Below are 26,313 nucleotides of genomic sequence, written 5' to 3' on the forward strand. Positions count from 1 at the left end.
CGTTTACAATTAGCTTCATAATATTAGAAGCAGCTTGTTCAAAGACGTAAGAGACGAGTCATTTAAGAGATTATTTAATCTACACATTTTTAATTTCCCCCAGGCGGGTCTGCTTGGCTGTGAAGCTGTGCTGTCCAGCATGGCTCTGATGCAGGCTAGCACCATGGCAGCTCCCCCCAAGAAAATGATGGCTCCACTTGGCCATGCACCGCCACAGAGAGACGGACCTGACCGTGCTCCCCAGAGTCACATGATCCTCCCATCTGGCATGAGCTGTCCACCACTGGTTAGGACTGACCGGGATTGGCACTCTATGAATGCTACCTTTGTAATATTTTTCAAAACCTGCATGCACATTTATGAACAGTTTTGAGGCATTTCTTATGTGTTTGTAATGTTTAGTTTCAAGAAGCTGCAATGTTTTTAACTAATATTCTCTGTGATTTTAGCTGATCCGGAAGGAAGGCGATTTCCAAGCGCCGCGCCTGCTGGACGAGAAAGACATGAGGACCAACGAGGACATGCAGCAGAAAAAAAAGAACAGGAAATCAGTGGCGCCCTGTAAAGTGAGAGAACAAGAGGGAAGGGGAGGGAAGGTCAGTGGCTGTGATCGCAAAACAGGGAAGGGTCTACGCGTGTTCCTTTTACCAACAGAGAGCTGGTAGCACATGCTTTGTTCCACAAAAACTTGTGGAACTTCGTTGAAAGAGTGCCCCTCTTGGGACTGTCCATAGTCTGCACATTTGTTTGTGTGCGTGGGGGTGGGGGGAGGAGCGCAGGGAAGATGTGGAGGGGGTGGAGGATCTCGAGAGGAAAGAGGGGGGGAGGGGAGCAGGGCGAAGCGGTGCACAATAACGACACTTGTGTGGATAACAGGGGGAGCAACAACAGGCCTTTTTGGAAGGGATTGTTAGTTAATTTGCATTTAACTCTATAAGAAACAAAATATTGAAACAGTACTTTACACTAAGGCCATACTTACTATGATAATCTTACCGTGCTTGGTCCTACTTAACATCTAAAGCACAGCATGATTGGCGAAAACAATCCAGAATAGAATAGAATAGAAGATATCTTTATTGTCATTGTACAACGAAATTGTATGCAAACTAATTTAGTGCAAAAATCATACATAAGAACATAGATAAATGGATAAAAATACAGCTCACATGCACAGTCATTATTGTTATCTTGTGTTCAGCGACACTATTGCTCTCGGGTAAAAAGTGTTTTTAAAACGGTTGGTCCGGCATTTTATTGTCCTGTATCTCTTGCCTGAGGGCATCAGTTCAAAAAGTTTATGTCCAGGCTGCTTGTTTATGTCTAAAGAAAATAATCAAAAACTCAAAGTCATGACTACAGTCTCGTGCGTAACAAGAGTGCGTCATTTCGTTAATGCAATCAATCCTCTCGCAGGTATTGAATTAATGACAGCTGACACCTTTCACATAATCAGAAATATGCAAAACAAGAATGCAAATAATCCAGAGCCAAAGATATTTAGGGATGGGTACCGTTCAAATTTGAACCGATATTGTATAAATTTCCGGTCTCTGGGAATCGATTCTAGTACTCAACGGTACCGATTTGTGTTACTTTTGTGCATAGGCTATGGTATATTGTTTAACGAGGAAGTAGCTTTTTCTATAAAGGCAAATGTTATTTTGTGCCTTGTGAAGTGTTTATATTGTAAGTATAGTGCTTATTAAAAACCAGCTGTTTGGTTGTAACATTCATCTTGATTGTAGTTTTCATTACCAAATTTGGAGATGTTTAAATCGCCACATAAAATTGCTAATGCTAATAGTAGCCTGTCTATGGCACATCCAATGTAAAACTAGCGCATCTTGGAAGAGTGGAGCCTTACTTTACGTTTGAGCATTTATACATGCTTCCCTGGTGTTGAAAACTGCAACATTACTTAAATTGGGTTCGGCTGAGTGCTGCTTGAGTGATTGTTTACGTTAGGTAGTGTTTAGTCTGCAACCGGACGTGACAAGCCTGCAACCGGATGGTCAAAATATGGCACCGTTTGATTTCCTGAATTCGCTAACCAATATTGCATCCATCCATCCATCCATTTTCTACCGCTTATTCCCTTTCGGGGTCGCGGGGGGCGCTGGCGCCTATCTCAGCTACAACGGGCGGAAGGCGGGGTACACCCTGGACAAGTCGCCAGTGGTGTGGGTCCCAATGAAATCCGTTGTAGTTTTTAAAAAATGTTGTTTAAATGTTTTAGAAGAGTTTTTTTACCACCGTATAATTTATGCTTTTTTGTGTAATCCATAACATTTTATAAAATGTCAGTAAATCAAATGCAACAATCCTTATATTTATTGGTAAAAATACATTTTTGGACATTTTTTTTCCTACGACTGCTGATCCGTCCATACATTGAACTTGCATCGGTCGTGTCGTCCGTGAGATGTGTGGCAGGAGTCTGGGGGACCTTCATGGTTTGTTCAAAGACTTAGCGGGTAATTCACATTTGCAAATGTAAACTTCTGTGATGTTTCACGTTGAACAGTAGATTCCGTTTTTATTGGCCAATTTCGTGTTTTCGTCCGCAATACTGTTGGTTAGTGATGGGACAAGCAAATGCTTTTATAGGGGCTGCCAGAAGAGGGATTCATGCCGAAGTCTGGCCTAGCGTGAGTACGCCCTAACAAAATAATTAGAACACACGAAAACAGCCATAACCGTAGTGTATATGCGTGGTGCAGTGGTGGGCGTTGGTGCAAGAACAATTAAACAGTTATTCATTACTGTCCTCCTCAGGGCACAGGTGGAGATGAGAACGGTCCGTCTTCCAAAGTGCAGAAAAACTTTATTTGTGACCACTGTTACGGAGCATTTAGGAGCGGCTACCACCTGAAGAGACATATCCTCATTCATACAGGTATGCTTCATGTATTGAACAAACATTCTTGAATACTTAGCTGAAATTGTCTGGAGATTGTAAGCACTGTCCTGTAAGGTTTACTGTAGCCTGCTTAAAAACCCTTGTTTGGTCATAGGATTTTGCCTCACAGTTTTAGTGGTTTCTGTGGGAGCTTGAACTAAAACTGGTGCTCTTCGGTTTAGGGGAGAAGCCGTATGCTTGTGCCGTATGTGACATGAGGTTTATTCAGCGTTACCACCTGGAGAGACACAGCCTCATTCACACGGGTATGCGTCTTTTAACCGTACCCATATTACATACAGTTTATCCTCCATGCTACATCTGTAGTCTTGACACTTGAAATAATGGACGGATGCTCAGGGTTCATTTTGTCTGTGGACAGTAATTTCCAACAAAGCCACCCCCAAAAATATGTTCAGCCCAAAGCATTTGAAGCGGAATATATTACTTTAGTTCTGGTCCCACAACCTCAATTAAACCTGCTCCATACCATGTAATAGTACAGTGCGCTCCATCAGTGACAAGTCAACTGTTAAAAACTCTTGCTGTTAATCTAATCCCACAATATTATATTCCCAAAATGAGTTGATTTTTTTTTTCCAAATTATATCCAAATTTCTGCTTGTATGGCAGAAAATATGTTTCTCCATATTCCGTCATTTATTGTTATTGCATTGATTTTCTGTGTATTCCTAAAGTTGGACAGCCTAAAAGAGTATTTAAGTAAGATCCACTGCATCTGTACAAATTGCCTCATATGGACAGAACATGTGATATTATAAAACAATTAGTATAAGAGGTCATTAAAGTACTGAACTGTTACTAAACAATAATTGGGTTCTAATTAGGTAAAGTTTAATAAGCAAGATTTCTTGATGATCGACTTGAAACTGACTCTCGGACACCACTGTTTATATGGAATTATGCCAAATGTGCAATTTTATTTTATTTTTTTCATTATGGAATCATTGCATGGACATCAGAGGACTATGTTTAAACATTAGTATTGGTCTTGAGTTTGGATTGTTATATGATTGCGTTTTGACTCATCACCTTTTTTTTCATTCACGGAATTGTTTTAACTAAAAGGATCAAGTCGTTTTCAAATGTGAATAGTCTTACAAAATGGTAGTAAGCATTCCACAGGACTTGTATTGACTTTTCAGAGAGAGGCCCGAGCATTAAAAAAGATTGCGATGATATTGTCAGTGGAACCGTTAGTATTGGCCGATACCAATATTGATCCAATAGGTATTAGCACAAATCATACATTTATTTTATAGTGTGGAACGTGAGAAAAGGCTTTATCGTGTGAAGTCACTCTGAGAACAATGGTAGGTATGAAAAATGCTAACCTATTATTATTATTATTATTATTATTATTATTACTATTAACTGTCTGGATGCTGTCTTTAAGTTGAAGCGGAGTGGTGGTTTTTTTTTTGGCGACACCTAGTGACCAGTAAAATTTGTTAAGTTAAGATCATGACGCAGTAAGTTGAATGATGCGGATGCTTTTAAATATGCTTCTGCCATGGAGACTTTTTAGTATGTAATATGCAAATACTTATGTAATATGCAAATACTTTTTTATTTAGACCAATTTCCTGTTTTAGACTGAACTATTGTTCAAGTAAGGACACTTGTTATGTATGTTGAGCTTGTGTGCTTAGTTTTAGTGAAGCTGCTAGCTCATAGCCTATAGTCTACCTTGTTTACCTTTTTGTAAATTACATTGCTGAAACAGACAACTATCACAATTAGATCCTTATTCTGCATTATTCATCACTGTCCATTCCATAGGAGCATATCTGGCTGTAACATGTTCAAATACACCATTATTATCGTTATTTCAATCAAGCAGCATTTGATTCATTTTTAGGGCGACTTGTATGGCGACATTGCTTGTTTTATTCAATTTGGTGATTTATTTTTAATGTATTGTTGGTAATTGTGATATAAATAATGTCTATCAAATATTTATAGTGTTATTCACTAGGGTAGGTCGTGGTTTTTGTATGTGGTTATAATTGTTGGCTGTCGCTGGTACAATGTAGTGGTTGTATAGACCTTATGATTTATTGTAGATGAACCTCTTCAAGTTGGTTGCCTGGTGTAGTCTCTAGGTAGAGTTTGCTGTTGGTTGCATTTAGTCCTTTGATGTCCACATATTTTCTACATACATTAATGGCTATAGTTAATGTGGCTGAACTCTGATTATCTTCCTTTTTGGTTCGGGTTTCCTAAAAAACGCTGTTGTGCGTTAGGGTGGCAATTGAATGGCAGGCTTTAACATTCTTTGGCAGGTCATCACTTTGGATTCATTCCATGAAACAATCAAAATATATTTAAACAACACCCTTTTTAATGTAAAAAGCCCATTCATCATAGCTACTATTGGTGCAAATGTGTCTGCTGCAGCTGACCAGTGTGATCGCTATCTTCCGCGTGTGTTTGCTGTCTTGTTGTTGCTGCTGCTGCCTTGTGTGTAATTCACGCATGCTTGGCTCACATCCTATGGCTGCTTGTGTGTTGTAACTCCACACAGAACATTAACTGAAACCACAAAATTGGACCTAAAATCCAGCAAACATTTTAATGATTGTCCTTTCTACTACCAGAGCAACGTACGTGGTAGCTAATGTGTTACTCTGTGTATGTAGGGGTGAAGCCGTACGCTTGCTCCATGTGTGACATGAGGTTCTTCCAACGCTACCATCTGGCAAGACACAGCCTCACTCATACTGGTATGCGTCTACTTACATGAGCTCATCTCATAAATCCACTTCTCAACAAGTAACATTAGCATAGTGACTTAGTTTACAGTTTGATCGATGTGTTGGATTTGATATGTGAGGAGAAAAAAAGATGTATCCAGACATGTTAGGACAGCTAAATTTAAGATCTAAATGTACAGTACTTACTTAACGTCAGCTTTTCCCTGGCTAAATGCTCCCATTTGTTCTGCGAATTTACTCCTTGGTCACTAAAGCAATCTTTAAACACAATTTAACTGTGGCTAAAAAGTATTTGTGCATATAATAACTACACACAGCAAATGATAGTTCTCTGAGTTACATGAAGGACCTGTTGATGTCTTAGAAGAGCGTCTGTTAGGGAAAAGTTGATGTGACTTTTGTCTGTTTGTAGCTAATATTGACATACTTTCTGTGTGTAGGGGTGAAGCCATACGCTTGCTCCATGTGTGACATGAGATTTTTCCAACGCTACCACTTGGCAAGACACACCCTCACTCACACGGGTATGAGGTTGCTCTTACTTGCTATATTTCAACGCCGCATACCCAACCTACTAGTAATGAACTCTTAAATTTCCTGGCCACTTGAAGTATTATTAAAATGAACTGGGCCTCTGTAGTAGTGCTAAGTTGTTACTGTTTTTCATCATTACCCTTGAAGTTGTTGCTGCAGAGAGTTGTGGCCAATTATTTGCCTTCACTTTGATTAAGTACTCTTCATATTGTGCCATCTTATAAAAAACATAGCTTTAATGCGTAAAGTGTCATGTACTTGTTCCACTGCTTTTGGCATGTCTGGATACATAATAACTGGGTGTGCCCTGTTGACTTCAGTGAGGTATTTTTTTTGTTTTTTTTACAAAACTTTTTTGCTCTGTGTGTGCAGGGGTGAAGCCATATGCTTGCTCCATGTGTGACATGAGATTTTTCCAGAGATACCACCTGGCGAGACACACACTCACACATACGGGTACATGTTTTCAACCTATCTAACTTGATAACACCATGGAGTGCCCTAAGTGTATAGGCCTCACCCACCAGCCCCTTTTCCACTGCACGGTAGCCACACTGCTCACAACAGCTCTACTCACTATTTGTGCATTTCCTCCGTTAACATTAAACCAGGATTTATAACTAGCATTTACAACATTAAGCATACTTGAATACTCTGCAAGTGTAACTTTTGCAGCAGTCCATTTTCCTGCTAAACAGTCACATTTTTGTATGAAAATCTCATATTCTCTTAATATTGTCTATTTTATTTTATTTTATTGTTTATTGTCGCGTCAGGATTGAAGTGAGGAACCGACCACGAACAAGTCAAGTAGAGCCAAGCCGAGCGGTGTAGGAACCGGGAATAAAGCATTAGACAAACAGACTTGAATCACTTTTGATCATGTACATTTTTGAGTAGTAGCTTTGTTTATGGATTAGTTCAGTCGTGTGAGTCAGGCCTTCTTAGTTATTGTAGCGTACTGGTATACTGATCATGTCATCATTTTTTGTTCATAGTTGACAGGAGCACTTTAATAAAGTTTGGTACTGTATGCATTCAGGGGTGAAGCCGTACGCTTGCTCCATGTGTGACATGAGGTTCTTCCAACGTTACCATTTGGCAAGACACAGCCTCACTCATACTGGTATGCTGCATTTTTTTCCCCTCTCACTGCAACGCCATAAAATATAACCAACCTAAAAGATGTCCTAACTTTTTCTTTGATGTCATTTTTCCTGCAGTAACATTAGTTTATAATTGGCGGTAAACTCCCACTAAAACTAGGCTTTGTTGGAAAACTGTCCACTGAAAAAGTGACCCCGTTTGTGGATTAACACTAATGATAGCATGCGTAACATTGAGCACAATTTGAAACGATCAGGAACAGGCACATTACACAACAAAGATTCAATGGCAGGCATCTTTAGTTACGTTTCTTCAGAGTTAATGGAGGAATTTTTTACCCTTTGACCAGTGAACTGGTGTATTTATATAGGCTTCATGTTAAAACCTTTGACATCCAACTGTTGGCATTGAGACCAAACATTATTAAAGTAGCTCCCAAGTATTTGTATTGAGCTCCGGTTTTTGATAATATCCACACTTGCACCTATGTTTATGATGTCTGCACAATCTTTGCGGTGTAATGTCTCCTATAAATTATGTTGAAAAGCATGCTGTTTTTTTTTTGTTTGTTTGTTTTTACGTGACACTTTGAGTTTTGAAATGAATCTCACCTTCTTGTGTTTAATCCAGGGGTCAAGCCATACGCTTGCACAATGTGTGACATGCGGTTTATACAACGTTACCAACTGGAAAGACACAGTCTCACTCACACAGGTACGTCCCTATTATGTCAACGTCCCCTGTTTTCCCTGCGACTCTGCTCACAATGTCGGGTTAACATGACTTCCTCAAAAATGGATTGCCATCCGTTTCAATAAAGATGTAAAATAATGTCCTTATGGTATCCACAATGTATTTGAGCATTTACATGTACATAAAATGATAAGGCACCTGAGGTAAAAATACTGTTGTCTCAACCTAAAGTGATCTTTAGATGCATGGCTTTTACTATAGATAGCTTTTTATGTAAACTTTGTTGTGTGGTCAGGTAGGGGTGTCCCGATATAGACAAAATCAGTTATATTGCCTTCCATCTAAAATCTCAGATAAAAGCGCCATTTACAAAAGATAAACATGGTAAGCTACAGGCTACTATGAGCTTGTAGCTACACAAAAGCTAAGTACACAATAGCACACAAGCTAGACATACCTAATATGTGTAATTTATCAATATTAACAAGTATCAAATAATTATTTTTGACTATAACTTAAAGATACAAAGTCTCCAAGGCAGACGCGTATTTGAAAATATTCAGTAACAAACGTGTCTGCATCCTTCAATTAACGTTGTTGAATAATTAACTGAACTATATTGACCAATAGGTGTCACCAAAAAACATATTACCACTCCCCTTTTACTTCAAGAAATCATAAATCCTTTTCAAACGGGTATTAAAGTACCAGTAGAGTTGAAAGACAAGTTGACTTTATATGCTTAATTAATTGTGTTTCATTGTATCCATTAAACCATATCCAATCATATTTACAATCCACAAAATATGTAAAAACACAGTTTAAATATCACAAAATGCCACGCATTCAGTCAGCCATTTTGAATATTCCGCTCCAAATACCTTCGGCTGTTTCCAGATATTGATGGCACAACGGTAATGCTTCTGCACTCTCACCATAATATCGGATCAGTCGTACTGGAAATATGCAAAAATTAGAGAGACATGAGCTGTATCATTCACAATCCCTATATAGGACATGAACACGTTTTTTTATTTAATACATTCTAAGTCATAAATCAATCAATCAATCAATGTTTACTTATATAGCCCTAAATCACTAGTGTCTCAAAGGGCTGCACAAACCACCACGACATCCTCGGTAGGCCCACATAAGGGCAAGGAAAACTCACACCCAGTGGGACATTGGTGACAATAATGACCCAGTGGGACGTCAGTGACAATGATGACTATGAGAACCTTAGAGAGGAGGAAAGCAATGGATGTCGAGCGGGTCTAACATGATACTGTGAAAGTTCAATCCACAATGGATACAACACAGTCGCGAGAGTCCAGTCCAAAGAGGATCCAAGACACAGCAGCGAGAGTCCCGTTCACAGCGGAGCCAGCAGGAAACCATCCCAAGCGTAGGCGGACCAGCAGCGCAGAGATGTCCCCAGCCGATACACAGGCGAGCAGTACATGGCCACCGAATCGGACCGGACCCCCTCCACATAAATAAATAATACATAAAAAGTCTGCTAACGGTGTAGTCAATGGGGGGCTCTCTATTTTGCCCACAAAACCCTGTAAATAACCATCCAAAACCTGCCAACAATACTCTTGTATACATATTGTGACCTGAATGATAACCAAATATTAGTGATGTTGTTATTATGAGCCCTAAAGCAAACAAACTATTTATTTGCGGTGCACGATACAGACAGCTAAGTAGCACTCTGCTGCCTTTACTGTGAGCCGGCAGCGATGTCTTGCTGCTCGTGTCCCGGCTCGTCAAAATTATTCTAGAATATTAATCATGACTCATCTGGATATTATAAGGATTTAGCATTGAATCTAGATGCTGTTCATTTGTGACATTCAGTGTATACCCTAAGATTAAGACAAACACACACAACCGAAGATGGTGTCTGCAGAGAGATCTTTTTGTTAACCCTTTGTGTGCATCATGATTAGTTGTTCATCCGGACAGGAAGATATGAACATCCTATCAGTTTTCATCGAAATAATAATAGATATTGTACAGTAAGTTAACGTTTTATTATGTTTGTAGTTGAAGTGTCCACCCTGAGATCGGTAGGTCGTGAGTTCAAACCCCGGCTGATTTATACCAAAGACTATAACAATGGGAACCATTTCCTCCATGCTTGGCACTCAGCATCAAGGTTTGGAATTTGGGGTTAAATCACCAAAATGATCCCGTAGCGCGGCCACCGTTGCTGCTCACTGCTCCCCTCAAATCGAATCAAATCATCTTTATTTATACAGCACGTTTAAAATTTACCACAGGGGTAGCCAAAGTGCTGTACAATAAGCAGGTTAAAAATGAGAACCGAGCCAACACAACACAAACAGAACATGATAAAAAATAAATAAATAAAACATAAAAACAGGTTCACAGCAGGTGTATAATGGGGCGCCATTGCATGATGGATATCACTTAGTGTTAAAAGCCATGGAATAAAAGTATGTTTTTAAGAGAGATTTAAAAACAGGAGGAGAGGAGGCTTGTCTAACACTCAGAGGTAGGTCGTTCCAGAGCTTGGGAACAGCAGCGGCGAAAGCTCTGTCACCTCTAAGCTTCAGCCTTGTGTCAGGGACCGTCAGTAGCAGCTGATCTTAGGGATCGGGTGGGGCAGTAAGGCTGAAGGAGGTCGGAGAGATATTTTAGCGCGAGGTTGTTTAGACATTTAAAAACAAATAGGAGGAGTTTAAAATTGATTTGGTAACGCATAGGGAGCCAGTGAAGGGACGCTAATATAGGGGTAATGTGCTCACGTCTGCGGGTCTGTGTTAGCAGACGAGCAGCAGAGTTCTGCACGAGCTGCAGGCGGGCGAGAGAGGCCTGGCTATTGCCTACATACAGGGCATTGCAGTAGTCTAAACGATTCGAGTTAAAGGCGTGGATTAATTTTTCGAGATCATGTCCTGATACAAGCGGTTTCACTTTCGCTATTTGACGTAATTGATAAAAGCTTTTTTGAACGGCGCTGTTGATTTGTTTTTCGAATTTAAAATCTGAGTCAAACTTTACCCCCAGGGGGTGGAACAAGGAGATGAGTCAAATGCAGAGAGTAATTTCACCACACCACAAGTGTGTGTGTGACTATCAGTATTACGGTACTTTAACTTTAAGCCCTAGCAATACTGCTAAATTATGCCATAGTATTTCACTAAAGCAGCATTTGTTTAGAAGAGCTTCTGAAATTGGTGGCTCATCCTCTTTATATTCAGGATCAACAATATTCTCCTACAAAGTCTGCATGATTTTCACTGTTGTTGATGGGGAAGGGATCTGTGGTTCCTACTATTTTGATGCTATTTTGATCACATCTATTTATTTGCAAACTTTCGAAGTCTTTAAGTGTCATAAATCAGATATATATGATAGTAGCTTCATTATATAGGCAACTTGTCTTTCCACTTTACGGGTACTTTAAAAAAAAGTTAGTGTTTTTCACCATTTTTGTCTTTTTGAATAATTTAACATATATTTCACACCACAAAATAATAAACATATGCATGATTCCTTTTGTAATTGTATAAGATTAAAGTCAAAATGGAAAAAGTTTACGGAGACACCCCTTGTATCAAGTATTTAAGGGTAGAAACATTTTCTTTAAATCGCATTGACATGTTTACACACTATTTATTATGAAGAAATATATTGTTTTTTTGAGTCACTAAAAGCATTCAAATGTATTTATTATTTAACTTTTGTCCTGTGTTAAATAACTAAGTATTTTAAAGACTATTGAAGAATGTTTTCTTGTAAGGATAAGTTATTGTCGTCCATATGATTACATTGTATTTTGTCGTAACGTCATTACAGCTACACACAGATGGATCTGATCTTGTTCGGTTTTAATATATTGTGCTTAGTTGTTTGCCAACTGCCTAAAATTGTCTAACCTCTGCGATCAGCGTAAAAAAAAAAAAAAACTTTAGAAAAAAACGCATACACAATTTCTTATTGGCTTTGCCATAGTGCTCGGTGGAATGTGTCCATTAAGGACCTCAATTATTCCCTTGGCTATTTTGGTAAGTTTTAAGGTTTGCAGATTAGGTTATTTGTACCCTCTGGATAATTTTTATTATCCGTCAATTTTACCCCTAATTTGAACACGGACTGTAGAAACCCAGTATAGAGAAAAGTCATGTTTAATTGGAATGCAGATGTGTTTCCTGGCCTGGTGGAATCTCTGCTGCAAACAAAGCGCTGATGAGTGCAACCAAACTTTACTAAGCAATTAGTAAAGTTAAGTGTCGATCATTTTTGGCAGTTGATCTATCCTTTCCACACTAAAGCTGGTACTTTGTGTGCAATAGGGGTGAAGCCGTACGCTTGCACCATGTGTGACAAGAGGTTTTTTCAGCGCTACCACCTGGCGAGACACAGCCTCACTCATATGGGTATGCGCCTGCTAATCTTAACCCAGTCACACGATTAGGATGCTGCAACATCTGTATGCCTGATCCACTGTTAAATGTCTGTGTTCCAATGGAGCAGATTTATTCTAAATATAGAAATTATACTTGTGTGTAGTTTAAGTGGATCTGAAAATATTTTACGTTATTAATTCATACTTTGCCCATCCAAATTATGTAAGGGTATGACATTGGTTATTAACCACAGATATCAATTTAGCCCTGATAGGTTGATGTGGAAGACATCAAGATTTTTTGTTTGTTTGTGGCAGATACACAAATTAATGCTCTTGATGCTCTGCATTCAGGTGTGAAACCTTATGCTTGCACCATGTGTGACATGAAGTTTTTTCAGCGTTACCACCTGGCGAGACACAGCCTCACTCATACCGGTATGGGTCCGTACACCGTGCCCAGTACATTCAGTGCTCCAAATCAGTGTGCCCTTTTTTTTTATTTGTCAATTCACATCAGGAAATAGCCCATTTCTTGTATCTGATCAGTATGGTTTGATAAATAATATTTATAATAATATATTGTTTTCATGTCTGTTAGACTTTGAGGGGTTGGGGATGTTTATTGGGCTAACTGTAAAAAAACAGTTAGCCCGATGCTAGTAGTATTTAAATTGTGAATAAATACACATATATATATATATATATGTGTGTGTGTGTGTGTGTAATATATATGTGTATATATATATATAAAAACGTGTACATACACACAGTATATATAAACAGAATGTTTATTATATACTGTATTTATTTTAAAAAGTAAGGCTACTAATAGATAGGTATGGCATACACTTGTCAATTCAGCCTAGCTTTAACATGTTTTGTAGATATTGTCGTTGTTTGTAAAAGAAATTATTGATCAAAATTGTTGCCATTTTTGTTAAGTTAATATTAATTGTCATTCTGCATCTGCTATATTCGTCACAATACCGTTGAGTAGACTTAGACAAACTATTGATCTCTGAGGTACATTTGTTTGATGACACTAGCTCAGTAATAAGAAGAAAAGATAAAAACAACACTCTCAAAAGCACTAGAAAAAAGGAAAAAAATCAAATGTTAAAAATTATAATAAACAATAAAAACTATACAAAAGAGAGAATATAACAAAAAAGCAACAAAGTATAGACTACAGAATAAAATAAATTTAAATGGTTTACTTAAAAAAAACTTCCCTGAGCTCACTTTAACTGTCAACAATAATGGCGATCATGTGTGACTTTTTGTATGTTTTAGAGAAAGACATTTAGCGTACTATTTTCACCAAATATTCTGCAAACATTCTGAGAGGAGGGAAAAAAAAATGTTTAGCTTTAGCACGTTAAACCTCATCAGCCACGTGAAATGCCAGCATCGCTATGATGATGTTTTGGAAGCATATGAAGAGTCAGTGGCTAAGACAAGTTAAATCTAAATTGAAAAAAAATATATATTGTTATTGGCTTGGGAAAAATATTTTGCATCTTTATTAAATACGATACAAGAAAAAAAAACAGGCGTTCCTTCATAAATGACCTAAAGGGTTTAGTTTTGAGATACTGAATGCTTGCTAATATTTTTGTTTACGGGTTTGTAATTACTTAAGTAACACCTTCCATGTGTTTTTAGAGTGTCTACCTTTTTGCAACCAGTTTCTATCTGCCTGTTTTTAGTGTTTTAGATTAGCTAAGTTGGCATCAAAAACACAGCCATATCCACTAAATGACAAGAAAAACAGGCTATGTACACGGAAATATACAAGATTGGGATATTATGTCATTTTGCATGAATTTGGAAATGTGTGGTTAATAACCAATAGGTTAAGCATGATTTTAAAGACAAAATGGCAAAGTGAAGGAAAGTATTATAACATTGCCACTTTGCATTCAGGTGTGAAACCTTATGCTTGCACCATATGCGACAAGAGGTTTTTTCAGCGCTACCACCTGGCGAGACACAGCCTCACTCATATGGGTATGCGCCCACCTTGCCCGTGACACTGAAAGTCTTACATGAACATGACATCACACACGGACTGGCGATGGATGCTTACTATTAATCTTTGATAAGTTCATATAGAGATTGGTCATTACAAAACAAAGCATTCATGCGTCACAATTAATGTTGGTTAACAACCCATCAATTATGATGAGCAGTTGTAAGTACATTGCATCACTATCGGATTGTGAAAACTCCCAAAAAAACAAACCAAAGTGTGAAAGTAATACTTGTAATACTCTGCGTTTAGGTGTGAAACCTTTCGCTTGCACCATGTGTGACATGAGGTTTTTTCAGCGCTACCACCTGGCCAGACACAGCCTCACTCATACTGGTATGCGTCTATGCACCTGCCCTTCATTAGCATGTTATCTGTTCATAAAGTTAAGCCGTGTAAGCTAAAGTTTTTACAAAGATGAACCACATAAGACCTGCATTTAGGTAAATACTGTAAAGATTCATGCTACTATTGAAGTCATTTGCTTTCTGATAAGATTGCTTAGAAAAATGCACCACATTTTCCTTATCTCACATGGCTTATGATAGGATGTCTTAGTGTGTATTCATAATGCAACAGTTGAATTAGGATTGTTACTGGTTTAGCAAGGCAGAGTAATGCACCAGAAAGAGATTCAGTTATTTGCATAAATTGGCAACTGTGTGGTTAATAACCAATAGCTTAGGGAATGTATTGGCAACTAATGAAAATCAGGCTGTAAGTGCTGTAACATTGCCACTTTGCATTTAGGTGTGAAACCTTATGCTTGCACCATGTGCGACAAGAGGTTTTTTCAGCGTTATCACCTGGCAAGACACAGCCTCACTCATATGGGTATGCACCCGCCCATCTTAACGACACTGACGACACATATTATTCAAAATGCTACTTAGTAGGGGTGTATCGGTACATGTATTGGTAATCTCATTTTATTATCATCATATTATGTGAGTAGTCATGGAGTCATGGGCTAGCGATCGTGCCAAAGAAATACCAGAGTACGCTAACAGACTTATACAAGTGGATAAGACGAAAGCAGCATATCACTATTGTTAAGCGTGGCTAAGACAGGTGTACACTACATGCGTGATTTATTATTGCTGCACAGATAAAGTAACACACGTTTTACACATTTTCTTTGAAACCTATAACCAAAACTAAGATGTGTATGTTTTGGCCTATTTTTGGATTAATTGTGCATTCTTGATGCACATAATGTATTCAAGTGGCTGTGTGTGTGTGCATGCGTGCGTGATTTTTATTTATTTATTTTTTTTAATCGAGCAAATTTAAAAAATACCTGCAATCAGTTTGCAGGTTGTTTGGTGTCATTTTAAAAATAATCAAAGCTGTTGGCACACAAGTTAAGCAGTTTTATGTTTTGCATTTTGTTCTGTAACTGTACCCACAATGAATTGAACCATTACACCCCTACTACTTAGACAGTTGACTAGCTAACTGAACAAGTTTTACTGCTGTAGACATTAAATGAATGCAAACAAAATGGTGTGACATCATCAGCTCATATTGTGTTCAGCTGTGGATCTAAAAAAATAATTGGTCACACCCAACTTGAAATGTTATCCATTGGCTATTGAGACAAAATTGCTTGAGTAATTTGAAGTGAAAAGCGGTTAACAACCCATCAATTCAAATTTTACTGATCGGTTGATGATGTAGCAAAATGACAAGTACTGGAAATAATGTATTGATGCTCTGCGTTTAGGTGTGAAACCTTTTGCTTGCACCATGTGTGACATGAGGTTTGTTCAGCGCTACCACCTGGCCAGACACAGCCTCACTCATACGGGTATGGGTCCTAGCTCCTACCCCTCTCATGTCTACAGCCAATAAATGTCTTTGAAGCTAGATTTCTAAATGCTTTGTAGTGCTCATATGAGCTTCTATTTTTGCTAAACTGACTCCATAGACCAAATAAAGAAACCTTACATGACCTTGTACTACATTCTGTCTTGATCGTCATGCGCCTCAGTCTGATACATTACAAAAATATTGTTTCAACCATACATTTTTATTTTCTACCCTGACCGTTTTAGTAGCAGACCCAGTGGGAAGGAGTCACTTCTGTTGTTTGGATGCTGGAAACAGTACAAATTATATTCTCAGGGAATTCAAACAATCATGACTGTACTGGTCATTTTGTCTTAGAAGATGTTTCGGCTCTCCTAGTAGGGTTTTGCTAGATTATTTTCAGAAACTATAGATTTAAGTTTCGTCAGATCTTGTTGTAGACTTAGATTGATCCGATCAAGTGAGAGATCCATCTGACCAATCTAAAATGAGACCTGACCAATCTGAGTCTATGAACATGAACTGACAAATCGTGAAACGTCTTCCATGACAAACTGAACAGTCCAATTGCGATCGATTAAATGCCTTGAGAATACAATGATTTGAATGAATGAGAACATCCATAGGCATGTACTAATTATAATGGTGAATATCTGTAGTTGTTTCATATTGTTCTGGCAATGGCAATTGAGTCTGTTTCATTCAAGGACATTGCTCACAAAAATGTATGGATATTTTGCTTTGTCATGTCCATGGCAAGTCTAGCTGTTTAATGATTCAGTACTTTCTGAACAGCTTAATTTTCTCTAAAAAAGAAGGAACTGAATAGCAAAATTCACAACAGGTGTCTATGATCCATGAATCAACAAATAAATGTCCTGATTTAATTAGACTTGGTATAGGTATATAAAAAGTTCTCCATTCTGTTCACATTTTGACATCATTCTCATCACAACTAGACTGTTGTCTCTCATCCAAGGAAGCTTCAGCAGTTCATGCTCAAAGACTAGACTGACTAGACCTGTCCCATTAAGTAATTCCTTGAGCTGAACTGATGAAGCCTATGTGGATGAAAGGCAAAATGTCTTCTAAGACAAATTGAACACTCCAGTTGTGATCGATTGAAGGCCCTGAGAATTGACAGGAGGCTTTAAGTGTATTGGTATGGCTCTCAAACCAACTGAAAATGTTGGCACATAGCAAGTTGTGCAAAACGTTTTAAAATATTAAACAGTTGTGACATGGTCATTCAAAAGTTTTGAGTAGGTAAATTAAGGTTCGCCTATAAACGATACATTGTAGGTTTGTGCTGAAATTTCAAAAGAAAAACGTAATGTCTTAACTTTTTGTGTGCAGTGTTTTAGGCTTACAATTCGTGAAAATAGCCTGATTTTGTCTCTCAAAATAACTGAAACTACATGGAAACTCAGTCATTTAAATAAACCAATTAGAGTAGAAATAAACAGGCCTCTAAAAAACAAAAACTGAAAGCAGTTTCTCTATGAATGATCCATTAACAACATCCAAGCTTTTTTTTTTTTTAAATCTGCATTACTTCCGTTTAAAACTAAATCTCCACTTTTACATTTTTTTCCGAAGTTTTTATAAGCGGTAATCTTTAAATATTTCATAAATGACTAAAAAGACACCCTTTTATTGCAGTCATGGACATAATATAAAATTTTAAGCCCAGAAAATTACTGTAGTAAGTGATAAGGTTGTTTGCTTTAAAATTTTCCTAATGTTTTTTTTTTTTTGTTAGTTTTTTGTTTTTTTTTAAATAATGATGAAGTTTTTATCTTAATTAAACCTTTTTTGATATCTTTCTTTACTGATTGGCTGGGATAATTCACATGATTTCAGCACCTTTCCATAAGGCATCAATTGCAACTTAAGACAAAAAATATGATAGCCACATTTTATAAATACCACATTTTATGCATCTTTTGAAACATATATGTAATATCCGTGTGAGTTACCTGCATGTAAGGGTAGGAGGACACATATTAGGGTACGTGTTAATCTGAAGCACTACATTTTGACCCATCTTTGTTTTACAGCTGTATTCACATAGTTGCATGCTTAAACATTTCCACATTGTGTGCGTGTGTGTGTCTGTGTATGTGTGTGGCAGAGGTGATATTGCACATACTTGAACTTGTGTGGCGGGAAGGCCTAATACGCTGCTCTGTGTGTGTAGGGGTGAAGCCGTATGCTTGTTCCATGTGTGACATGAGGTTTATTCAGCGTAACCACCTGGAGAGACACAGCCTCACTCATACTGGTATGCGTTCCGTTGCCGCGCCCTCCTTCCCCACAACTGCCGCTCGCACCCTCACCCCACCTCCCGGCGCGTCACACAACAACCTCCACTTTGATGGGATGTTGAACCAGCATCACACGCAGCCGCCTTGTTGCGTAGATCTGGGCCATGCAAACTGACAAACACATAATGAGTTGATGTCAAGGCATTTTTTTGTTTCTTAAAATCATCATGACTCTAAGTTAAACATAAGTCTTTTTTATTTACTATTGCTGGAGTTGTAGCGTTTCAAAGAAGATTTCACACATGAGTGGTGCAATAAGCAAGAATTGACGCATTTGACTGTGTTGTGTGTGCTTTTTGGTAGGAGAGAAGCCATTTGCGTGCGACATGTGTGATATGAGGTTTATCCAGCGCTACCACCTGGAGAGACACAAGCGTGTGCACAGCGGGGAAAAGCCTTACCAGTGTGAGCGGTGCCAGCAGGTAAGGGACACAACCTACAACTAGGCCTGGGCCAATAAAACATTTTGCTAGACAATATATTGTCCCCTGCGATGAGGTGGCGACTTGTCCTGGGTGTACCTTCCGCCCGAATGCAGCTGATATAAGCTCCAGCGACTCCAAAAGGGACAAGCTGTAGAAAATGGATGGATGGAATATATTGTCCCACAAATTATTACCGATTAACAAAATTGTTGTTAGCATTATTTTGAGATGAGCACTAATGCAGTGGTTCTCAACCTTTGTTCAGTGATGTACCCCCTGTTAACCTTTTTTTAATTCAAGTACCCCTAATCAGAGCAAAGCATTTTTATTTGAAAAAAAGAGATAAAGAAACAAAATACAGCACTATGTCATCAGTTTCTGATTAATTAAATTGTATAACTCATTTGTAGTGGTGTTTCTTGAACTATTTGCAAACAAATATATAAAAATAACTAAAAACTTGTTGAAAAATAAACAAGTGATTCAATTATAAATAAAAATGTATACACATCGAAGTAATCATCAACTTAAAGTGCCCTCTTTGGGGATTGTAATAAAGATCCATCTGGATTCATGAAGTTAATTCTAAACATTTCTTCACAAGAAAATAAATATTTAACATCAATATTTATGGAGTATGTCCACAAAAAAACTGTCAACACTGAATATTGCATTGTTGCATTTCTTTTCACAGTTTATGAACTTACATTCATATTTTGGTGAAGTATTATATTCAATAAATATATTTATAAAGGATTTTTGAATTGTTACTATTTTTAGAATATTTTTTAAAAATCTCACGTGCCCCTTGGCATACCTTCAAGTACCCCCAGGGGTATGCGTACCCCCATTTGAGAACAACTGCACTAATGCAATCATACTACATAATAGTTTTAATGCAAGTAACCGTTTCAAATGCAATTAACTTAGTTTTCATTACTATTTTTGACTTCTGTAATTGGAAAGGCAAGTAGTTTTGATTGTCTTAAATAAGTAAACAAACAAAATAGACTCTCAATTTGTTGTATCAAAAATCACACTTGAATAAATATTTAACATATTGAAGTAAAGCTCTTTCCTTAGTTTTTTTTCTTTCCATTTATTTCCCAAAAATTGAGCATACTTACTCGTTTGTCCGTGTTAATAGGCTAACTTTTCTCATTCGATTTGAAGCCGAAATACGGTAAATTTGGCTTGGAAATTATCTTTTTTCTTTCTAATTCTTGCAGGGTTTTCGTCAAGCAATAAAAAGTCATTACATGGATTTAGTAAAAAATTAAGGCCTTATATGACATTAAAAAGCATTAAATGCGATGTCCAGCGACATTTAAAAAAACAAAAAAAAAACAATTGTAGGACTGTACCGATTGTCAACACGTCAGTCCATCAAACGATAAATTTAAATGAATAAGAACCTGGCGGTCATTGATAATTGATAAGTCTGTGTTGTTGTTTTTTTCTTGTCTCTGGCTATTAAACTGGATACAAGAGGTCTAGTTAGGTCCGAAAGCGAGAAAAGCACTGCCTCCATAGCGGCCACTCTGCGGGACAGCAAAATCTAACATTTTGGGGGCCCAAACTTTGCCATTCTATGTAGGCGTGTAGTTATTAACTGTGATACCTTATATAAATGAGGAAGTTGAACTTGTTTCAGACACAACTTTTATATTTCAGTCTCAGTTCAACAGCTAATTTGTGTTGTGACGCAGGTGACCTGGGATGGACACGAGCCAATTCTCACAACAGACCTTGACTATTATTCACTGACATTCCCACAATAAATGAGTTTGTAAGGCAGCTGAGTTCCTTCAGCTGCCTTACAAGGAAAGATGGTGTCCGATCTTTACTCTCTGAGGGCGGTCTGTTAGAAAGTCCTTGATCCAGTAACCGATCTGTTTAGACAGGCCTAACTCCAGCAGGTTGAGAATCAGTCTGCTCGACAGAATCGTGTTAAAGGCACTACTAAAGTCAATGAAGAACAGCCTGACATAGCTCTTTGGCTTTTCCAGACGTGTAAGTGTGTAATGAAGAACTGTTGCTATGGCATCCTCTGTAGATCACTTTGCTCTATATGCAAACTGGTGAGGGTCGGCTGTAGGTGGTATGGTAGCGGTGATATGGCTTCGGACCAGTTTCTCAAAACACTTCATGATGGTTAGTTTATGCGCTACTGGTCGGTAGTCATTTGGGCTCCTGGCGTTTAGCTTCTTTGGCAGGGGGATTATTGTGGAGGACTTTAGGCAAGGTGGAATCATGCCCTGTGATAGGGACTGGTTGAATATCTTAGTAAAGACATTCACCGGTTGGTCCGCAGAGTCCTTCAGAACCCTTCCTGTCACGCCATCTGGTCCCGCCGCTTTCCTTGGGTTTACAGTTCGCAGTGCGCGCCTGACCTCCTGCACCTGCATCGTGAGGATTGCCTGCTAATCAAAGATGATTGCCATGATTTTGTCAGTGTGGTCATGTTTGTTGCTAATTTGTATGCACTTTTTGTGCAGGACCCATTCGAAAGCAAAAGTCAAGTAGGCAACGAAACATGACACAAACAGAATGCTTTAAATGAAAAATGGGTAGTTTATGTTGACACGTGTTGCGGTCTTAACGCCATCATAATCACTAGGCAGCGTGGGACGCAAAAAACACATAACTGTATAGTTAAGCAATAAAAGATGCGCACAGTGACTTCCGGTTCACTGCAAAGGAAGCTTTAAAAAAATAAAAGCATGGCACTATTGCCTGAATTGTACCCTACAACTAACACAATGCACCCATTTAACTTTCTTTTTTTTTATTGTTAGCGACAGGAAGAAAAATTAGTGCATGTACAAAAGCTTTAATGTCTTTGCTGAAATGACCACATCTGTTATCTATCCATCCATTTTCTACTACTGCTTGTCTCGTTCGGGATTACGGGGAGTGCTAGAGCCTATCTCAGCTGCATTCGGGCGGAAGGCGGCGTACACCCTGGAGAAGTTGCCACCACATTGCAGGGCCAACACAGATTAATAGACAACATTCACACTCACATTCATACACTAGGGCCAATTTTTAGTGTTATATTGGAGTAAAAAAAAAAAATCCTTTATTATTGCTCATTCTTTGTCTTTGGCAAAGGTCACAAGTAATTGTGCCTTGATTCAGTTTCTGAAGGGCACTGACTTAAACAAGTTCCACTGCATTTCTAGTAGTAGTAAACGGTGCTTAAAAAAACTGTGTTAACTTTGTTGTTTTTTTTTTTTTCTAAAGAACTTTTCAAGGACAGACCGACTGTTGCGACACAGACGCCTGTGCCAGGGCCGCGGCGTAGCGAAAGTGGAGAACCAGCCATGTTGCGAGCCGCGCCCATATGCTCAAGAAGCTCCACCCGTTCCCCCGACCTGGAGCCCAATGCACCCCCCACCGGGTCGTCTGGCCGTCTGACATTCCCCCGTGAGCCATGTTCACATGGCCACACGAGACAGGATCGGCTGCCGGGTGTCGCGCAAGCTCTGTGCTGAGTTGGCGCCGCTCTCTAGCGCAGACTGACAATGCTGCTCCAGTCTTGGATTACTAATAACAGCGGAACATTTGTTTTTTTATGTTTTCTGACGTTAACTGTTTCTTTTTTTCCCCTCCATATTTTTTTAATGACAAGACTTTTCTGTGATGAAGAGTGTTCCTGTTTTGTACTTAACTCTGTTTTGCGTGTGGGGGGGGGAAACATGTTTTCATCGTTCTCGTAAATCTACACTTGTTGGTACTCTATCTACAAACAGTGAAAAGGGAAAATCAATTCCCTTGCTTGCCATGGCAGCTGTTTTGTCAATAGGAGTCACCATGGCAACATTAGCTTGACCATGACTCCTATTGATGAAGTCATCTGCTTTGCTTCTGAACGTCATTAGAGGTGCACTGTCTGTAAATAATTGATCACGCTATTACGTCACAGTTGGATTTAAGTGGTATTTGTAATCCGCCAAATTAAGCCATGAGTCTTGCAAACAATGGGTGTTAAAGAATAGCTATAGAGCGATGTTAACTGGGACTTTCATTGAGTGTGACTGGCCTCACAGCTGTGCACGTACTGATCAGTCAGGAAGAGGCGCAGCGCGACTTCTCCCATCTGTTGCTTGTACAGATTTCTCATATTGGCATTTTTTTCTCTCTGTGAGAATACTTCTTTTTTTTTTTTTTTGCCTTTTTCCTCAATGGTTTATTATTGTGTATCAGATGTATCAACAAAAGACAGCTTTTGATGTCACGGTAGGCGTTTTCCCTCCAAACAGAGACACAGGATGGTCTTTGACAAAATGATTCCAGTGACACTGAAGCTTGAGGGTTTTGACGGTTCGCTACGAGCAACATTCTGCTACGCACTAACCGCTGCCTTTAGTATGCAGATATTATGTGCTTGGTGTGGGTTTTAGTGGAGGGGCGTCATGTCATCATCGGGTGTAGCCTTCACAAAGCGCATACACAAATAATCATTGTAATAATCAAGTTTGTTATAAAGGACAGCACTCCCTGCTGATTTATTCCTCAAACGTGACCCTTCTCGTGTACCCGTTTTGAGTCACACTCTTAAGCTGTGTATGAATATGACTGATCACTGTAGTTTCCTCAATGCTTCCCAGGATGAACATAAAGAGGTTATGTTCAGTACAATATAGTTGAAGAGCATTTTGAATACTAGCTTCAGTGTGCGGGGTCACATTTGAGGAATGCATTGACACAATTCCACCTCATGTGCACAAAGGATGCCGCTGGTGTGATATTTTGTTGTAAAGGACAATACAGTACATGGCGAACACATTTTTTTGTTATGATATTCATATTGTTTCCATGCAGAAGAACCCTTAAATATCCACAAATTTTCTCTCAGATCACATGTGAGTCTGACATCCTCCAAGCCCCCCCATTCTGTACTTTTATTATTTTTAAATTGTAAACACTGGAGAGACGGGGGAAAGACTGAATGGAATGGGTATTTTCCCCCTCTTAAGACTGTACTCTGTTTTAGACAAAGCCTCTTTCTCCTTTCAAAAAATGAACAGAAACTTTTGGGTCAGTACAGTTCACAGTCTGGTATATTTGGCCTTTTTTAAACAACCCCCCACCCACAGCAAAATCGTTGCTATTTGTAGTCCATTCTATTGATGAAGGTATTAGGAGAGAGATGGCATAAAGGTAGCTACCACAGATTAGTTGTTTTCTTTATTAGTCTTGCATGCAGAGTTATGGTCCTCAGTTGAAATAGAATCTTGATATTGATTATTTTGTGTAGAAAAAAATGAGTGCATACAAGTAACTTCCTAAAACTGTTACAATAATTATTGTAAAATGGGCTAACAAATATGTACCCTTGTGATCCAATTAGTTTCAACCGTATAAAAATCGGGAGGAGAGGCTTCTTACTATTATGCTAAAATAAAAACATTTGTTAAGGACTGTTGTCTTGATTTTTTGGGATTGCTGCCATTTGTATTTCCTTGTCTTGAGCGCTTATGTTTGGTCATGCAAAGGAGAGAAAAAGCTACCAATTTAAATGATGTTGCACTTTTCACGCACAGGCAAGTTGCAACACATTGCTTTACACCAGTAAAAAACAAAACATGCACAAGCACACCACGGTCTTCCACCCATGCATTTTCTACCGCTTGTCCCTTTCGGAGTCGTGGGGGGTACACCCTGGACAAGTCACCACCTCATCGTTCTTGACAATAATAAAACATGGCTCAGCACTAAGGATTTTAAGGAAAATGGCACCTTTGAGGTGTTCTCAATAGATAATAAACTTAACTCTACCCAAATATATAAAACATCTTTAAAATCTATGTAAAAATACAATATAAATAAATGGCTATAAAACATAATGAGAATAATAGCAAAAAATAAAATAGAAATTAATACTAAAAATTTTGAACTTAAGAGTTTAAAATAATCAGGAAAAGAGCTCAGTGGCCTTGTGGTTAGAGTGTCTCCCCCGAGACTGGAAGGTTTAGTTTAGTTTATTAAGGATCCCCATTAGTCTACACCATGGGTGTCAAACTCTGGCCCGTTAATTTTTCATTTTGCCCTTGAGGCAATATCAAATTAACATTAGAGCTGGCCCGCCGGTAACACCAAAATCACCGCTAATACTCATACTTGCCAACCCTCCCGATTTTCCCGGGAGACTCCCGAAGTTTAGTGCCCTTCCCGAAAATCTCCCTGGGCAACCATTCTGATTTCCACCCAGACAACAATATTGGGAGCGTGCCTTAAAGGCACTGCCTTTAGCGTCCTCTACAACATGTCGTCACATCCTCTTTTCCTCCATATAAACAGCGTACTGGGCAAGTCACATGATGTATGCAGCTTCTACACACACATATGCGAATGCCACGCATACTTGGTCAACAGCCATACAGGTCACACTGAGGGTGGCCGTATAAACAACTTTAACATTGTTACAAATATGCGACACACTGTGAACCCACACCAAACAAGAATGACAAAACACATTTCGGGAGAACACCCGCACTGTAACACATAAACACAACAGAACAAATACCCAGAACCCCTTGCAGCAATAACTCTTCCGGAACGCTACAATATACACCCCTCGCTACCACCAAACCCCGCCCACCTCATTTTTATTTTATTTTCGAATTTATTAGCCTGTGGAAGAAGTTAATGTTGATATTTACCTCAGAAGGCTGTAAATAGAAAAGAGGCATTCATTTTTTTAATTACTTTTTATTTAATATACCACTGATGTTTTTTTGTTTGTTTTTTGAAAGTTGATTTTGCACTATTATGTTATATAAGCTCTGCCTGTTCCATGGGAGGAAGCCGGAGTTCCCCGAGGGAACCCACGCAGTCACGGGGAGAACATGCAAACTCCACACAGAAAGATCCTGAGCCCGGGATTGAACTCAGGATTACTCAGGATCTTCGTATTGTGAGGCAGACGCATTAACCCCTGTTCCACAGTGCCTCCCTATTTAAGCCTTGCTCAATATTCATTGCAAAACTTGTTTGGGTCACTATTAAAAGGTTAATTTGTTCAACCTTGGCCCGCAGCTTTGTTCAGTTTTACATTTTGGCCCACTCTGTATTTGAGTTTGACACCCCTGGTCTACACCTTAGTGGAGACTATTCATCCTGGGGTCCAGGCAAAAAACATTTCACAATCACAAAACAAAAGATTACAATGCAGTACAACATGATTAAATTATAAAATGTTGTTATACTAAAATAGCAACAAAAAAGAATAAAAAATAACTTTGAGTATACGTAATATAAAAAGGTCATGAGTTCAAACCCCAGCCGAGTTCACACCAAAGACTATAAAAATGGGACCCATTGCCTCTCTGCTTGGCACTCAGCATCAAAGGT

The 26,313-nt window shown here is 38.6% G+C and overlaps 1 protein-coding gene across 48 annotated transcripts in view; it reads left to right on the forward strand.

Annotated features, from left to right (window-relative positions):
• The window catches only part of znf740a (zinc finger protein 740a), a 37,508-nt gene extending 13,127 nt beyond the window's left edge, over positions 1-24,381 (forward strand). For 4 of the 48 annotated variants that reach the window (XM_061875070.1, XM_061875075.1, XM_061875068.1 and 1 more), the window contains 18 exons: positions 104-328; positions 450-596; positions 2,779-2,899; positions 3,085-3,168; positions 5,566-5,649; positions 6,081-6,164; positions 6,547-6,630; positions 7,217-7,300; positions 7,912-7,995; positions 12,303-12,386; positions 12,710-12,793; positions 14,285-14,368; positions 14,643-14,726; positions 15,141-15,224; positions 16,117-16,200; positions 18,403-18,486; positions 18,833-18,951; positions 22,201-24,381. In XM_061875070.1, coding sequence (XP_061731054.1) covers positions 104-328; positions 450-596; positions 2,779-2,899; positions 3,085-3,168; positions 5,566-5,649; positions 6,081-6,164; positions 6,547-6,630; positions 7,217-7,300; positions 7,912-7,995; positions 12,303-12,386; positions 12,710-12,793; positions 14,285-14,368; positions 14,643-14,726; positions 15,141-15,224; positions 16,117-16,200; positions 18,403-18,486; positions 18,833-18,951; positions 22,201-22,374 — 1,878 coding nt within the window. In that variant the 3' untranslated portion in view covers positions 22,375-24,381. The remainder of the gene's footprint in view (positions 1-103; positions 329-449; positions 597-2,778; positions 2,900-3,084; positions 3,169-5,565; positions 5,650-6,080; positions 6,165-6,546; positions 6,631-7,216; positions 7,301-7,911; positions 7,996-12,302; positions 12,387-12,709; positions 12,794-14,284; positions 14,369-14,642; positions 14,727-15,140; positions 15,225-16,116; positions 16,201-18,402; positions 18,487-18,832; positions 18,952-22,200) is intronic. The other 44 variants (XM_061875071.1, XM_061875073.1, XM_061875074.1 and 41 more) reach the window with 44 other exon arrangements.
• Positions 24,382-26,313: the final 1,932 nt, after the last annotated feature.

The sequence above is a fragment of the Nerophis ophidion genome, linkage group LG16 (assembly GCF_033978795.1).
Source record: "Nerophis ophidion isolate RoL-2023_Sa linkage group LG16, RoL_Noph_v1.0, whole genome shotgun sequence".
Lineage (NCBI taxonomy): Eukaryota > Metazoa > Chordata > Actinopteri > Syngnathiformes > Syngnathidae > Nerophis > Nerophis ophidion.